Source organism: Dicentrarchus labrax, unplaced genomic scaffold (genome assembly GCF_905237075.1).
Source record: "Dicentrarchus labrax unplaced genomic scaffold, dlabrax2021, whole genome shotgun sequence".
In the NCBI taxonomy this organism is placed as follows: Eukaryota; Metazoa; Chordata; class Actinopteri; family Moronidae; genus Dicentrarchus; species Dicentrarchus labrax.
In genome coordinates, this window is record NW_026136720.1 from 14128568 (window position 1) to 14145321 (window position 16754).

Consider the following 16754-nt stretch of genomic DNA (forward strand, 5'->3'; position numbering starts at 1 on the left):
CAGACAGTATGTTGGATACATTCCTTTGGCAAACAAAATTCATTTATAGCTACTATTCTTGAGAGAACTCATTTAAACTGTATTTTTATAGCTGGACTGGCAAATGAACCTAAACTTGAAAACAAGAATGGACAGCCAGTATCTATATTTTATGGCATTGTTGTTCCTATTATGGTTTGACTGTATATTATAGTTGAAGGAACATTTTTGTGTTTTTTGTGTTTTTGGTATTTTTTGTTTTTGTCTGTACTTGTTAACTTGTTTTTTGTTTTCCTTGTTTGTGACCCTGACTGCGAATCAAGTTTCCCATTTGGGATAATAAAGATAACTGAACTGAACTGGGCAGCCAGGATGAGGATTCTGTACTGCTTGAAAAATAATTATAACATTATTTTCAAGTTCCCAAAGAAAACTGCAAAATGTAAAACAATGGTGTAAAGTTGAAGAATTGGAATATCTTATATTGACAGATGATATTAGGTCTATTATTGATCGGGATTTGTGCCTGCATGGTTTGTCTCCCAGTTTTTAATCTGCTAATCCAAGGTTTAGAAATGTGTTGCTGTTGTGATACAAATCAAGGCCAAGGCCATATTAGAAGATCATTTATATGCAAAGAGACCCAAAAATGTTATAAACACAATTTGTCACTAAACAACTTGTGCTGATGTTTATATATATTTAGTTTTAAAAAATGGGGAAGGATTGTGTAGTACAGTGGAAAAGGAGATATATAATAAGCAGTGTGGGAATATTTCAGATCAGATGAGTCAATTGTTCCAGTCTGGTCTCAGGGAGCCTAAATCTAATGAAAAAGTACTTCAGTGTCAGTTTACATCAGAGGTAATGCCCTTGCTGTGGGCCTATTGTGGGATGGAACAGGAATAACCAACATAGATTTTTGCACAGACTCCCTGCAACCTTACGATGTCTCCTCTTTATGTTAATGGTACAATCAGATATGAATCTCATCAAGATGCAGATTTGTAATGGGGAAATTGTTTTAATGTCTGTCATATGATTTTATTTTATGTTTATTACTGGACTGTCTCCCTGCATGTAGCCTACAGCATTATTGTTTTCTCAAATTGCTACAGCAAAGGCTCAGCCAACTTTAGTGCCAAGTCAAGACTAAGAACCATTAGTGGGGCCTTGCCAGAGGATCTCAAGCAGCAATCAGACTCAAAGGGAATTAACTGAACACAGATAGGCAGGCATCTGACCATTCAATGTTTCAAAATCAAGCATATTAATTCTAAAACTCACAGGTAATCAGTGAAGGCCAGCAAGGATTGGTATGATGTGGTTGCTTCTTTTCTTGAGTTGCTCTCTTTGGATGTTTTCGTTTGCTGATACCCAAGTGAAGTGTGTTATAGTGGTCAGGTGTGGAGGAGATAAAAGCATGGATGACCTTAAATCTACATTATTTGAAAAGACCCCCAGACTAGAGGAAATATTGTTACAAATGATATATGACTTCTGTTTGGGGTCTCAGAGATCCCAGCTGTAAATCATGGTTTTTATCTCAGTGTGGGTAAAATGTATTGGGCGGAAAGGAATGTTTAATTTATGCACTGAGAGTCCTTCACACTTGGCATGCTTTGTTTTGGGAGGCTTGGATGGCTAGAAGCAGAAGATAAGATGCAGTCCTTGTACCACCTACAATGTTCCTGACTCCCCTGACAATAGGGAGTGAGAAACAACATTGACTGAGAATTACCCTTATTGTTTTACTTCCTCCCTGGTGGCGTGATTATTAGTGATTCTGTACTACGTACAACACAGAGTGTGTGACTGTAACGTCAAAGGAAAAAAAGCTATTTGTTCATGCATCTAAAACTTGAAATAGTTGCTTCAAAGTTTCTGTATGTTGTCACCATCATCAAATGTGCAATCCCACTTTGTAGCAAAGGGAAGTTCACTACTGTTATTCTGGATGTAAAAGAAAAACATATTAAGTTATGTTTATATCTTGAGCAATAAATGTTGTGGCCTAAAAAAAAGGTCTACTTTACAGTGGGTACGGAAAGTATTCAGAACCCTTTAAAATTTTCACTCTTTGTTTCATTGCAGCCATTTGCTAAAATCAAAAAAGTTCATTTTATTTCTCATTAATGTACACTCAGCACCCCATCTTGACAGAAAAAAACACAAATGTAGAAATTTTTGCAAATTTATTAAAAAAGAAAAACTGAAATATCACATGGTCATAAGTATTCAGACCCTTTGCTGTGACACTCATATTTAACTCACATGCTGTCCATTTCTTCTGATCCTCCTTGAGATGGTCCTGCTCCTTCATTGGAGTCTAGCTGTGTTTAATTAAACTGATTGGACTTGATTAGGAAAGGCACACACCTGTCTATATAAGACCTTACAGCTCACAGTGCGTGTCAGAGCAAATGAGAATCATGAGGTCGAAGGAACTGCCCAAGGAGCTCAGAGACAGAATTGTGGCAAGGCACAGATCTGGCCAAGGTTACAAAAGAATTTCTGCAGCACTCAAGGTTCCTAAGAGCACAGTGGCCTCCATAATCCTTAAATGGAAGAAGTTTGGGACGACCAGAACTCTTCCTAGACCTGGCCGTCCAGCCAAACTGAGCAATCGTGGGAGAAGAGCCTTGGTGAGAGAGGTAAAGAAGAATCCAAAGATCACTGTGGCTGAGCTCCACAGATGCAGTAGGGAGATGGGAGAAAGTTCCACAAAGTCAACTATCACTGCAGCCCTGCATTAGTCGAGGCTTTATGGCAGAGTGGCCCGACGGAAGCCTCTCCTCAGTGCAAGACATATGAAAGCCCGCGTAGAGTTTGCCAAAAAACACATGAAGGACTCCCAGACTATGAGAAATAAGATTCTCTGGTCTGATGAGACCAAGATTGAACTTTTTGGCGTTAATTCTAAGCGTATGTGTGGAGAAAACCAGGCACTGCTCATCACCTGCCCAATACAATCCCAACAGTGAAACATGGTGGTGGCAGCATCAGGCTATGGGGATGTTTTTCAGCTGCAGGGACAGGACGACTGGTTGCAATTGAAGGAAAGATTAATGCGGCCAAGTACAGAGATATCCTGGAAGAAAACCTCTTCCAGAGTGCTCAGGACCTCAGACTGGGCCGAAGGTTCACCTTCCAACAAGACAATGACCCTAAGCACACAGCTAAAATAACAAAGGAGTGGCTTCGGAACAACTCTGTGACCATTCTTGACTGGCCCAGCCAGAGCCCTGACCTAAACCCAATTGAGCATCTCTGGAGAGATCTGAAAATGGCTGTCCACCAACGTTCACCATCCAACCTGACAGAACTGGAAAGGATCTGTAAGGAAGAATGGCAGAGGATCCCCAAATCCAGGTGTGAAAAACTTGTTGCATCATTCCCAAGAAGACTCATGGCTGTAGTAGCTCAAAAGGGTGCTTCTACTCAATACTGAGCAAAGGGTCTGAATACTTATGACCATGTGATATTTCAGTTTTTCTTTTTTAATAAATTTGCAAAAATTTCTACATTTGTGTTCTTTTCTGTCAAGATGGGGTGCTGAGTGTACATTAATGAGAAATAAAATGAACTTTTTTGATTTTAGCAAATGGCTGCAATGAAACAAAGAGTGAAAAATGTAAAGGGGTCTGAATACTTTCCGTACCCACTATATATGCCACTGAGGACCAAATGCCCTTAATGTGGGCTTTTCGTAGGATCGAGTGGGAGGAAGCAATATAAAAAAGCTTGTAAACTGCAACCACGTCTCCTCTTTTCAGACATGATTCCCCCTCAGATTGCTTCTGTAATAGGCTATTTGAAATAAAGCACTCCTGTGGTGCGCAACCACCTAATATTAGTCCCTGCAACTACTTAATCTGTAAACATTTAAATTATGACATTTCATTACCTTTTTTATTGTCCATTGCATATGCTAATGTTTCATGTATTAAATTACAGCCATCAGATATAACATTATGACCACCTGGGCAACAAACTGTGATCACTGTTTGTTCTGACACTTTTCTATCAGAACCAGCATTAACTTAGCTTGTCTCTTGGATCGGACCACACATATCAGCCTTGGCCGCCCCTGACCCTGTTCCCCGCCTTTCCCGTCTTGGACCACTTTTAATAGATACTGACCAGTGCAGACCGGGAACACCCCACAACAACAACCGCAGTTTTTGGAGATGCTCTGACCCAGTCGTCCAGCCAGCTGAAATCCTCACGCTGCCCATTTTTCCTGCTTCTAACACATCAACTTTGAGAACAAAATGTTCACTTGCTGCCTAAATATATCCCACCCACTGACAGGTGCCGTGATATCGAGATAATCTGTGTTATAGTGATACGACGTATCTTTTATTACACTACCTGCCCACGTTTGCATTCCTGTTTGAGCTCTGCGTCAACGCTACTTCGGATTTCGACAGATGGATACAATTTAACTCCTCTCTACCTCTCCATCAGATAGACCTAATGTTTAGTTTCCCTAAACATCTAATCATTTTTACCTATTAAAAGACTACTAGACCTCCAAATGACCGGAGAGGAGGAGGAGGAGTCTCGCATATATCCGTTCCTGATCCATTTCATGCGGGAACAGATGTGATGAGGACAGTACACGACACACCATTGGCAGAAATGTTCTCCAGCTAAAGGTGCAAAATGAGGCGACTTGGTTTTATTTATATTTGGCTTGCTGCGGATTTTCAACTAGTCCTTGGTGTAGGATTGGAGGACACACCGACTCTCGGATCTAAAGATAATCCCAGAGTTCTGTGCAAAGGTAATGTTCACTTGTTACTGCTTCACCATCATTGTTTTGTTAAAAAAAATATTCTACAATGCTTTTAGATGCGTTCAGTGTCTCAGATCAGTGCGGACGGTTAGAAACATCAGTTAGAGAGTTAATCCCGTCCTCAAATCCGTTTAAGCCCGCTAAAATCTAGTTCTCTTTAGGTGACCCAAGTTTACTCTTGTGATGCAATGCAGTCATTGCGGTTCAGCCTAACCTTCAGCATCCTTGCAGTCCTAAAATATGACAATGTGACCCTTTCTTTCCTCAGATGTAATTTGTGGTGGATTTGAATACAAAGACCGTCAGAACCACAGTGTTTTCTTCTATGATGAGGACTCTGAGGAGCTGTATGTTGGAGGGACTGATTTTGTGTTCAAACTTGATGTGGATGACCATCATATTATAGAGGTGGGTGTTTTTGAACTAATACATTTTTAGCTGCTGTTTTACTTACCAATCAAGTCTTCTGTGTGGTTCATGAGTGCGCCAGTGGAGTCTGCCATGCAGCTGGGGTGGTAATTAGATTCGGTACTGTAACAGATGGTTAAGACCCCTTGTCACTCATTGTCTGTCTGCCAGCACCCACACAGATATGGCCTTTCAAAGCCAGCTAATAAATTCATGTCAGGAGGCACAGCGGATTAACTGCTACTGGTTAACACATGTCACAAACAGACCCTGATGAAAGTTTCTATAATAATCCAGAATTTTCAAGAAATTATAGTAAAGACAGCCATAGAGCTTCATTTTACCAGTGGATAGAGAAACCTGAGAAAGAAGACCTAAGATGGGTTTCAGCACCGGTTCATTTTTTATCTACTATCCAGCTATTTTAAACATTATGCAATCACCAAAACAATCAGGGTTTGGGCTGATACTGAAGTGCAACATTCTTTATTGGTTAGTAAGTGATAAGTAGGGTCTAACTATCCAAGTGAAAACATTATTAATTTGTTTACCAATTGATGTTCCCTGCAGAAATTTCCTCTGAAAACAACAGGACATCAACAGTGCCAAGAGGTCAGTAGCTAGAGAATGACAGCTTATGTGATCATAAATGTGACTACAAGTTTGAACGCAGTATAGATATCAGTTCTGTGTGATGACCTGGTAATAACAGCCTCTGTGTTGCAGGGCTCCTGTGAAAATGTTATTACTGTTATTGAGAAGTTTCAAGACAGCCTGTTTGTCTGTGGGACTAATGGAAACAAACCGCAGTGTTGGAAACTTGTAAGTGTTTGCATATATCACTGAGTTTGTCAGTCTGACATTCAGCAGTTTTTAGTGGCTTGTGGTAACAGCAGGGCAAAGCTCATGAAAGCATGGAGCTTTTTAGTGAAGCAGTTGTAATTAAACTTTAATTCAGTATCAGGTGTCGGTTTTTGGTATTTTTCCATCACAGGTGTCTGGAACTAATCTTGATATTCTGTTGACTTTCTGTGGTTCTACAGTTTTCTTCAGTGAACAATCAGTCGCATGAGATAATGGAGAGTTATGAGGGGACAGGCATCTCTCCATTCATATATACACAGAACTCCATATCTCTCACAGCAGGTATGTTACAGCTTCCTATCCAACCAAAGACTGTTTATGTCAGGTCTGCAGACTTATGTAACCATATCAACTCATATGTGATGTGATAACACAGTTGGCAAGCCATTGCATTTCCAAAGAAATATACTGAATAATTGAACATCTTTCCTCCCTTTCCTCTCTCTCTCTCTGTCCTCTCACTCTGTCTTATTTTTAGAGCGGGATCTATATTCAGCAGCACCTTTGGATACTGACGGAAGTTCATTACAATTCAGAAGGAAAGCTGGCAGCAGAACTAATGTCTGGATGTATGACAAGTGGGTCTCAGGTGGGTAAATGACTGTAGGTAATTCCTAATATGGGACTGAATACTACATGGTAAAAGTCTATTAGTACTGTGATGTGACAGCACCCCCCAATAAATGGGAACATCAGGGGAAATCAGCAAGAATCAAAGGTGTGTATAATAATGTGAAATTAAGAATCATGTTTTTCAGACTGAACAGACAAACCAAACACTATCTCTAGATATGGCCTTTTTGCGGGTTTCGCAGCCTCAGTAGTTTCTCCTTAGCTTAGAGTGGGAGTATGAAGCGAGGGAATTACAGTCATCAACTACATCGCTATATGCCACCAAAATCCTACACACTGGTGCTTTAATATTCCCATTGCATGAAAATGATGTGCTGTTTAGTTTCAGTTTGTCCTAAAACTGTTCAGCCCTCAACTTGTGTTGTTCTGGCCATTCCTTATTGCAGTTTCACTATTCCCTTTGTTTTGCATTCACATGCCAAGCTTTTGTTGTCTCCCAGCAGTTTGTTGAACATGTTTTTTTACAGAGCCCACATTCATCTCTGCATCCTGGGTGAAGCGGAAGGAAGACGCTGATAATGAGAAAATTTACATCTTTTTCCGCGAAAAGAATTCTGATAACAACCCCGAGGCTGACCCCTGGATATCGAGGGTTGCCAGAGTTTGTAAGGTACGCTGGTGTAGACTGACTTGTTTACTTGACTGCTGCAGTAAATTCCCCAAAGCCTCAGTAATCAATTTAACAACCAGTCAAATCTTAGGGATGGTAGATTCCACTCATATTGACTCCAGTTAGTAAATTATATGAAAAAAATATTGGTAGTTTTGAAGTGTTCATTTTAAATGTCAAAATGCTCTTATACTTTAGAAATAAAACAAAGATTAGTCAGTCATAACACTGAAATTTAGGTTGTGGGAGGGCGTGGCCATGATTCAGACTTGGTCTCAGCTGCTAAGGGTGTGCTGTACTACGCAATGTGGGTATGATCCGTTGTCATGATTTGATGATGAAGATCAGGAAAAATAAAGTCTTTACTCCACACTTTCAATACATTACATAACATACATGATATTCTGGCACACAATTACTTTTCTCTTCTAGTTGCTATTGGAATAAACAGTATTGTGGGACTTTTCAGTTTAAACTTAATGTTCTATGACAGCGTCTGCTCTGTCTCCTACAGTAGCCCTACATGAATATGCCTGCTGTAGACTGATGTTTGAAGTCCACATCAAACAGTTTTGTTTGATGTTGACTCTAATCTTTGTTTCTACCAGGAAGAGTGGTTAAGGTCTGCCTCTATTTACTGTTACATCAGGTCATTATGCATACTGACGGCTCAGCCTGCTGTCAGGGAAAAAATGAAAGGACAGGAAATTAATAAAGATAATAAAAACAAAAGATGAGGGTGACGAAATATATAGTAGACAGAGTGATATCCTCCTCCTACACTACTATTAGTGTAGTTGTTTCTACTGTTGTTGCCGTGCAACTGTCTGTCTGTCTGTCTGTTTGTCTCTCTCTCTCTCTCTCTCTCTCTCTCTCTCACCCCAACTGGTCGAGGCAGACGACCACCCACCTAGAGCCGAAGGGTCTGTCCTAGGTTTCTGCCTCTTAACAGGCAGTTTTTCCTTGCCCCCGTCGCCAAGTGCTTGCTCATGGTGGTACTGTTTCTGTAAATGTTATAAGGAGTTTGGTCTAGACCTGCTCCATTTGAAAAGTGTCCTGAGATAACTTCTGTTATGAATTGGTGCTATACAAATAAAATTGAATTGAATTGAAAATTGAATTGAATTGAATATCCTGCAGTTATGTGAATGCAATGACAGACTTGGACTAAAGCATACAAAAAGTTTTTAACCAGATTAATGTAGTAATGCAACCTTCTGCTACAGGATGCTCTTCTTTCCACCACCTGAACCAACGAACAGGCTCCTTCTTCCTTGATTAATAACCTGGCACATTATTTCTGTGGTGAAATACAATCTTTAAACAGCTTTGATATTTAATATCAGTACAAAACAAGACTTGCCCTAAAAGTGGTTAGCTATTTTGTGCCATATATCACGGTCCATGTAACAACAGTCCTATCAAATATCCCTTAGTTGATGAACTTCAGTTTGCAAGAAAAGTGAAAGAGCGTCTTCCTTGTGTAATTTATTGGCATGATTTTGCAGGTAGATGAAGGCGGATCGAAAAGATTCTTCCAGAACATGTGGACATCTTTCCTTAAGGCCCGGCTTGTCTGTGGGTTTCCTGAGGAGTCGCTATATTTCACCCGTCTCCAGGACATTTACGTGATTCACGCCGAGGACTGGCATGACACCCGAGTCTATGCCCTTTTCACAAGTAGCTGGTTAGACACTTCCCCATTTTTTTCTATCGTCAGCACCTAAGCAACAACACAAGCAGCACGTAGAGAGGGTCACACTTAATACTGAAAACTCAGCAATTTGATGCACATGGAGACAACCTTTTAGTCTCACCTTTCCTAATTGCACTTCCCCTTACATAAAGGACTGGTATGTAGGATTTAGTAGCATCTTGCTTTGAGATTGCAGATTGCAAACAGCTGAAACCTCTTGACTCCGCCAAACATCAGAAAATCTAGGGTGGTCGTGAAACTATCTAGAGTCATTGTTTGGTTTGTCTGTTCTGGGCTTCTGTAGAAATGTCTCATTTACAGATGATTATTACACTAATATGTCTGCAAACAGATCCTCCTAAATGTTACACATTGGATCTTTTTAAAGGGGCGAAAAAGCAATGTAGTTCTGCACTTCTATACATTTGAGACCCACAAAAGAGGCATTTTTAAATTAAAGCAGCACAGAGATAGCTTAAAAGAGACTTTAAGTCCTTGGTATGGCCAAGGGAGTTGCCCTTCTGGCTGCTGTGTCTAAACTGGAAATTGAGTGTAGTTATTTGTAAGTGTAAAGGAGGTTTTGCCCTATTGTGTAAGATAAATAAAGTTTGATGAATAGGGTTATATGTGTCTGGTGTGTTACATATTGTGAGTACCACACCCTATTTGGCCAATGTGTTAAATGTTTCTCAGTTGTCCTGTTCCCTGTGCCAAAAAGTTTTGTCATTAGTCTTTATTACTTTTAAGATATTTAATTTAACAGAATGAGGCAATGGGACACAATCGTAATCCTAACCACTACCATGGTTGAGGCAATAGCTAATATACAGATAAAAACAGTACTTTTTATGCTAACTTCAATTATCTTATTTTTCTTCTAGGAACTCCACAGCAGTGTGCATCTATTCAATAGAAATGATTGAAGAAATATTTGAGAACTCCACTTTCAAGGGCTATGACAAAGACATCCCCAAACCAAGGCCAGGAATGGTAAAGATTTGTTTTGTTACTATGTTACTGTGCAGAGACAAAGTACTTCTTATAACTTCTCTCCAACCCATACACATTGTTCATGTTCATTGTGGTTTGTCTGCCATATATTGCATGTCTCTGACTAGGATTGTAGGTTTAAATAAAAACTGGCCTGTTACATAAATGGGTGTAAACATGGAAAATGTGTGTGATTACTCATCCCCATCAGGTGTGGTTCAGTGTTTCCATCTACCAACTCAGATAGAAGTTGAGTTGATTTGGGTTCAGCCCTGTAGTTGAGGAAATAAAGTGTGGCTCTCTTCCCCCCCCCCAAACGTCTACAGAATTTCCTCTTGCTATAGTAAACACCAGATGTGTCTTGTAAAGAAACCCCTGCTCCATATATTCAAATGTTTTTCTTACTTGAGATACCCTCAGTTTTGTATACCTGAAGACGCTCTTACAAACATTAAATTTATGTTCCCATTTCCTGTTTTTTCAGTGTGTAAAAAACAGCAGGAGCCTGCCACTGGCCACTGTCAGTATAGTGAAGGATTACCCAGAAATGACTGACTGGGTTCACTCCGTGCACTATAAAGCTCCATTTTATATAAGCAGCAACAACTACACCAAAATAGCAGTGGATCGAGTACAGGCAGCAGACCAGGGACTGTATAACATTCTGCTGCTATCCACTGGTATGTTGTTTTTGAACTATTACTACAGTAACTACACTATTGATATAGATGGTATTTAGTGCTTTGTTGTGCTATTTATGTACTTCCCTGTTGATCTGGCTTGTAATTGTCTTTCATCTGTGTGGAACAATGGGCTAAAAATATAGCCTACTACTTGTTTGCTGTTTGTGTCCTATTCCAATAGATTCTGGGAAGATCCATAAAGTGTTAGAGGCTGGGTCAGAACCTTTCATCATCTCTGAAACACAACTATCCAGCAATTCATCCATACAAGCAATTGAACTTGACTCCAGAAAGGTGAGGCTAATTTAAATTAAATTATTAAATTTAAATTTTAATATTTTGAAGCTGCACTAATCAATATTTTTGTGTTAACCGGATCAAATGACTGTGTGCAATGTGACAGATGTTGCTTGTAGTAATAAAACCACAGAGAATGATTACCAGACTTTCCCTCAGATCTTTAGCATCTTTCACCCTATTGTTTTGGTTTGTTGGCCTGTTTTGGTTCAGTCTTCCAGCTCTTATCAACCTAATTTTCAGCTGAAGCTTATTAAAATAAAGCTCTAAAACCAGCTGTACGCTACCTGCACCAAACAGCAGGCTGATGTTAGTTACTAGTGGAGCATTTGGCTGCAGAGGAGCCAGGTATATTTACCCTTATGAGTTGGTAGAGACCAAAACAAAGCAGTAAGAAAGGGACTGTGGATTATACACACGTCAGGTAGCCATGAACACAATTCCAAATGCTAATGTTGCTTTGTGTCTGCTGGATGTGTAAATAGCCAATTATTTGCAAGTACATTCCCCATAGCAACTTTATATGGTGATAATACAGAGGGGTGATAAATTGAACCCTGAATGAAGGAGTAAAGAAACATGACAAATGCAGATGCTTTCACGTGGCCTACTTCTGTTGTTTTTTCCCTTAAGTTATCACCCATCTGGATACATGTTTACAGCAGGTTGTGCTGCGCCCAAGGTGGCAAGAATTCTATGAATGCAAGTTAAAAGTGGAATTGTGTGTCTGTTTCCCTTTGCTCAGAAAAAGTTAGTGGTGGGTTTTGCAGAGAAAATTGCTACAGTGGACCTCCAGAGGTGTCAGGACTACAACAGTTCCTGCGCAGATTGTGTTTTAGCCCGGGACCCGTACTGTGCCTGGACGGAGTTTGGATGCAACCCGACTGTCCAGTAAGTGTGACAGCGTTAACACCAAGACTCTTTAGTAGACTTTTAATATACAGTACAACGATATTGAAATAGCTGCTCTCTGCATGCTCTTTTGAATATTGCCTTTCTGCCAAACACAGGAATAAATGTTGATGCAGGATGAGAAAATGATTTTAGAAACTCAAAATTCACAACATCAAAGTCACTCATCTTTTACAGAAAAACGTGCCTGATGAAAAGTGTTGTTTTGTTCACAGCGGAGGCATTCAGAATATCATGGACGGGGATATAACTGTGTGCCCTACATCAGTTAAAGGTAACTAATGATGGGATATTATTCATATTATATACTTGCTAAGGGCTCAAAACATTTTTGTCACATCTCTATTTTAATCTTCTTTTCATTCTTTTAGAACAAAAGCAAGTAAAAAGGACCAAACGGATGACACCAGTGGATTCGCTTACAATTCACTCAGTCCATCTGGGTGTCCCTTTCTATCTGTCCTGTCCTATAGACTCCTACCACGCTGTCTACACCTGGAAGCATAATAATCACCAGGAAAGCCCTTGTCAGCAAATGCAGTCTAACTGCCTGCACCTCATTCCTTCCATGGCAAAGGAGAACTATGGCACATACCGGTGTGTTTCCACAGAGAAAGGCTACACCAAAGTGGTGAAAATGTATCAGCTTACAGAGCAAACAATCCCAGCTACAATAGGAGACAGAAGCAATATCCCTGACAACTTAAATGATTCATCAGCTGCTGTTCCGCAAACACAGATCAACGTTAGACTGGCTGTTGTGGTGATGGGTTTTCTGGTTGTGCATGACTTAATATTTGAAATGTAGCATCAATATTTTCAGACCCTTTGTCCTTGCTATTGCTAATCAGACCAGGATGCAGACAGCACTAAAGGAAATCCACCTAAACACCAGGGAATCTTGCATCTCAATCGTTCAAGAAGGAGCACTTCCACTATGAACCTAAAACCTAATTTGTGCAAGTCACATAGCTGTGTGTTGGCAGAAATGTTAGGCTTTCAAGTCTACAGGAACAAGCTTCGGCCAAGTTTATTTTTGAAAGGGAAGCCAGAGCAGGAAGAGATTGGTGTGATGAAGGAAGAAAGAAGCACAACCAGTAAGCAGTATGTTTAAAAGAGCCTTATGGTGTTTGTTTGATCAGCTGATTATGAGTTAATGATATCAGCATCCTGCATGAATTACGTAAATAATTAATTGGGTGTTTATATCTTCTCATTGTTAAGACTAGGAAAACAAAGCTGAAGATGTAAAAAGCAATCTGAAGAAGATGGTTTTACTGTAAGGGCAGTCTGAGGAATGACTATAGCACCATTAAAATGTTGTGATCTTGAGTGAGAAAACTGGTCAGAGAGCCACAGACAGTACAGTACAAGTAAGTAAACTCATAGCTCTTTAGTCCATTAGAAGTCAGCAATGTATGTGTTCCTGTGCCCCACCCCAGACAGGATCAGAGTGTAGGGGAGGGTGGAGGCAGCCAGGGACCCCTGAGGTCCCATGTTTTGTTAACTTCTCCCACAGAGTCAACAGTCAGAGGTGCACTGTGCAATAAAATAAAATGTTTGATCAATATTAGCTGCAGTTTGACCAATGGATATCAGTACTATATTAAACTTAATTTAGAACAGATTTTAGATGGTTATTGAAAATGATCTGTCATTGATGTTTGAAACACTTCTAGTTATTTATATTCAAATATCTTTTAACAGTAGCCATTGACACAAGTGACAAATGCCGACATAATACTAAACAGAAGCAGAAGTAGAGATGAGTCATTGAACTGTAATGCAGTAATGCCCAGCTCTGGCTAAATCTGGCTTCCACACACTGAGCATGCTTAGCTACAGTTTAAAACAACCAAAAGATCATATCTCACAAATTAAGGCTGCAAATTATGTGTAGCTATTGAAATAGCAAATGATAAGAGAGAGAGAGAGTGTGTGTTTTATTGCTGATGAATTCAACTTTTCATTTGTACAATTACTCTTTGAAATGTAAAAACTACTAAGCTATATTTATTATTTAACAAATATTTTGGTACAACCTTAACTGTTATTGTAGTGCTAAATATTTTTGTACATGGAACCAATATGTGTCGAAAAGTGTATATTTTTGCATAATGAAAATTCACCCGAAGAATGTAAAAGGCTACTATTGATTTCTTAATTATATAAATAAAAAACAGAATGGAGCTGAAAATCTATAATTATTAACAAGGACTCATCATCACACCACTCTTAGATCCACTTGCAAGTGGTTTCAAGAAAGTCACTTATCCATCCTTAGTAGGTCATGCCTTCATCGGGCATAGCACTCAGTAAACCACGTGCAGTCTGATCAGGGTACAGACGATACTGTAAGGACCTTTGGTTTAATCTGTCTTATTCCTGGATCTAAGTCTCAACCCTGCTAATGATGACCAAGAGAGTACATCTTGTTTACACAAGGAGAGGAAATCACCACACAACTACATTGGGTATCTTTGGCCATCACTTCACAACCACTCGGGTGGAAATCCTCTGATTTTCTTTCAGATAAGGTCATTAGGGTAGGGTTTAGATGCTCCATAACAATTCTCCTGCTCTCTCATTTTAGATCCAAGATTAACACCCAGCAACACAAATGTCTGACAACTGTGTTTTTCCCAGCAGTGTAGGGCATGATTACAGATGACAATCTTCATGCCCTACACTGCTTGGACAACACCTAGAGGTCCCTGACACTCAAAGGGTTTTGTTTGTTAATTCTAGTCCCATCCAGGCTGTATGACAAACTCTTTAATATGGGAGCTGAACTGTGCCCTGTGTCAATGGGTTCTTGCCTTTTTGTTGGAGTTGATGTAGGTGGTCAAACATAACAAATTCTCTTAACCCCACAGGGGTGTATACTGTGTCCACTCCTGTAGTTACTGTATACATATGACCCACTCCCAGTCTCCCAGGATTTACAAATTCACTGATGACACCGCGGTACTGGGATTAATCTCCCACAATGATGAAGCAGCCTACAGTAAAGAGGCTTTGTCCCTGGTGGTATGTGACGCATACTGTAATCAAATGTTTCCTAGACGCAGGAATTACAAATCAACTTCCGTTACTCATAATTAATCACAGCTACAAATTGGGAGTTACTATCTCTTCCATCTTGAAATAGGTTTACAAAAAGCTACAAATTCTTGGGAATTACTATCTCCTCCACCTTGAAATAGGTGTACAAACCTGCTACCACTCTGACAAAAGCACAACAGAGGTTTTTTCTTTTTAAGAATCAGTTTTATACTTTAATTTATTATGTGTTTTATGAGTGAGTGGTTTAAACTATTGCTCTTATTTTTGGCTTTTGTTTAAGTGAGCCTACTAACTCTAAAGTACTGAATCTGGAATCTTGGAACGTACGGTACGTGTGTCTGGTGTCAGCTCACTTTAATGAAGATAAAGGAGTCTTTTGCTTAAGCCAGAGCTGACCTCACCTGACTAACATCTGACCTCATGTGCCTCCTGTGGTCAAGTGCCTGCCTGGCCTGTTGACTGTTACTCTGCTGATAAGTTACTCATACTTAAGGTGGAGATGTAAAGTATGTTTTCATGGATCTGTGGTACATATACGTAATAACAAACATAATTTGTTTGTGGTGTGGACTCGCTTGAGCCACCCTGCCCACTTCAGCCCTCTATTTTTCTAAGGGAAAGAAAAATATGTGTACAGTGTAAACCTTGTATCTGGGATGTGTAACTAAACACTATCTCCATCTCTTAACTGTCAGCAGCTGTGAGTCTGGATGGCGTCATACTCCAGTCTCAACTGTGTGATATTGTGACTGTGAGCTCTGCTCTGCACTGAGTGCAAGTGGGCCGGATTCCCAGAGAGGTTGGGCCAAAGTTCCATGTCATCCTGTTGTGCTCCTTTAACAGGAAAATCTACCAGCAGAAAGCCAAAGTAAACTTAGTAAAACAATTTATTTTTTTTATTTTTTTATTCATTAAGGAAACCTAGCTTCTTGGCCAGGACTCCACCCTGTGGATTATAATAAACATTTTCCATGTATAACATGTCTTTTGGCAGCAGAGGTCACTGTTGTATAAAAGGTTTTATGCTCACATCTTTTTAAGTCTGTCTTAACAATACTTACAAGCAAACAGGTTTTGCTTGCTGTAATAATTCCTCTTCCTCATACTGGCCATTAAACCACCAGTGTGTAGGATTTAGTGACATCTAGCAGTGAAGAGTAGACTGCAACCATTTCAATTTAGTTCAATTCAATTTTATTTTATTTAAAGTTATCTTGGGAGGCTTTTCATATAGAGCAGGTTTAGACATTCTCCTTATAAAATAATTAAGAAAGACCCAACAATTCCCACCATAAAGCACTTTTAATTTGAATACAGCTCAGCCTTCCAAAAGTGTAAGATAAACTACGATGGTCTCAAAACACGTGAAAAAAATGCAAAAGTGCCTATCTAGAGCCAGTGTTAGTTAGACGAAACATGGCATTTCAACATGGTGGTCCGTGGAAGAGGACGTGATCCGTCCTCCTAAATGTTACACACTGGATTCCCATCCATAATATGCTTCCAATGTAAGTGATGGGGGAAAATCCTCCTTCAGTGCAAAGTATCTGAATTAAGCAAATCAAGTGAGTATCTTCAAAGGTTGTTGTGATGGTGATGAGAATATACTAGATAAATAACAGTTCAGTTAACCCACTGGCACTCTCTGCTAAGCTACAGTTTGCCATTAAGCCTAGAAAGTCAAGTACACATATTAAAACACTTAACACGCACATGTGCTGTATTTACAATGAATGCACCCAATATAGCATATATATTACTTGATGCACATAACCTCTGATACAGCCAGAAAGACAACTTGTATCCCAAACATTA

The 16754-nt window shown here is 39.6% G+C and overlaps 1 protein-coding gene across 1 annotated transcript; it reads left to right on the top strand.

The window, feature by feature from the left end:
• Positions 1–4146: 4146 nt before the first annotated feature.
• sema7a (semaphorin 7A) lies at positions 4147–14070 on the top strand. The gene is made up of 14 exons (XM_051381365.1): positions 4147–4768; positions 5049–5188; positions 5759–5800; positions 5915–6010; positions 6232–6334; positions 6531–6641; positions 7153–7295; positions 8804–8982; positions 9873–9981; positions 10466–10661; positions 10846–10958; positions 11707–11852; positions 12089–12147; positions 12245–14070. The coding sequence occupies exons 1-14, from the start codon at positions 4648–4650 to the stop codon at positions 12679–12681; spliced, it is 1995 nt and encodes a 664-aa protein (XP_051237325.1). The 5' UTR covers positions 4147–4647; the 3' UTR covers positions 12682–14070.
• Positions 14071–16754: the final 2684 nt, after the last annotated feature.

What these genes read in the sequence shown, in the direction of transcription:
- sema7a (XM_051381365.1), top strand. Translation starts at nt 4,648, where the DNA reads ATGAGGCGACTTGGTTTTATTTATATTTGGCTTGCTGCGGATTTTCAA. An exon ending in GGGTTGCCAGAGTTTGTAAG is followed by an intron (nt 7,296 to 8,803) that starts GTACGCTGGTGT and finishes ATGATTTTGCAG; the next exon opens with GTAGATGAAGGCGGATCGAA. An exon ending in GGATGCAACCCGACTGTCCA is followed by an intron (nt 11,853 to 12,088) that starts GTAAGTGTGACA and finishes TTTTGTTCACAG; the next exon opens with CGGAGGCATTCAGAATATCA.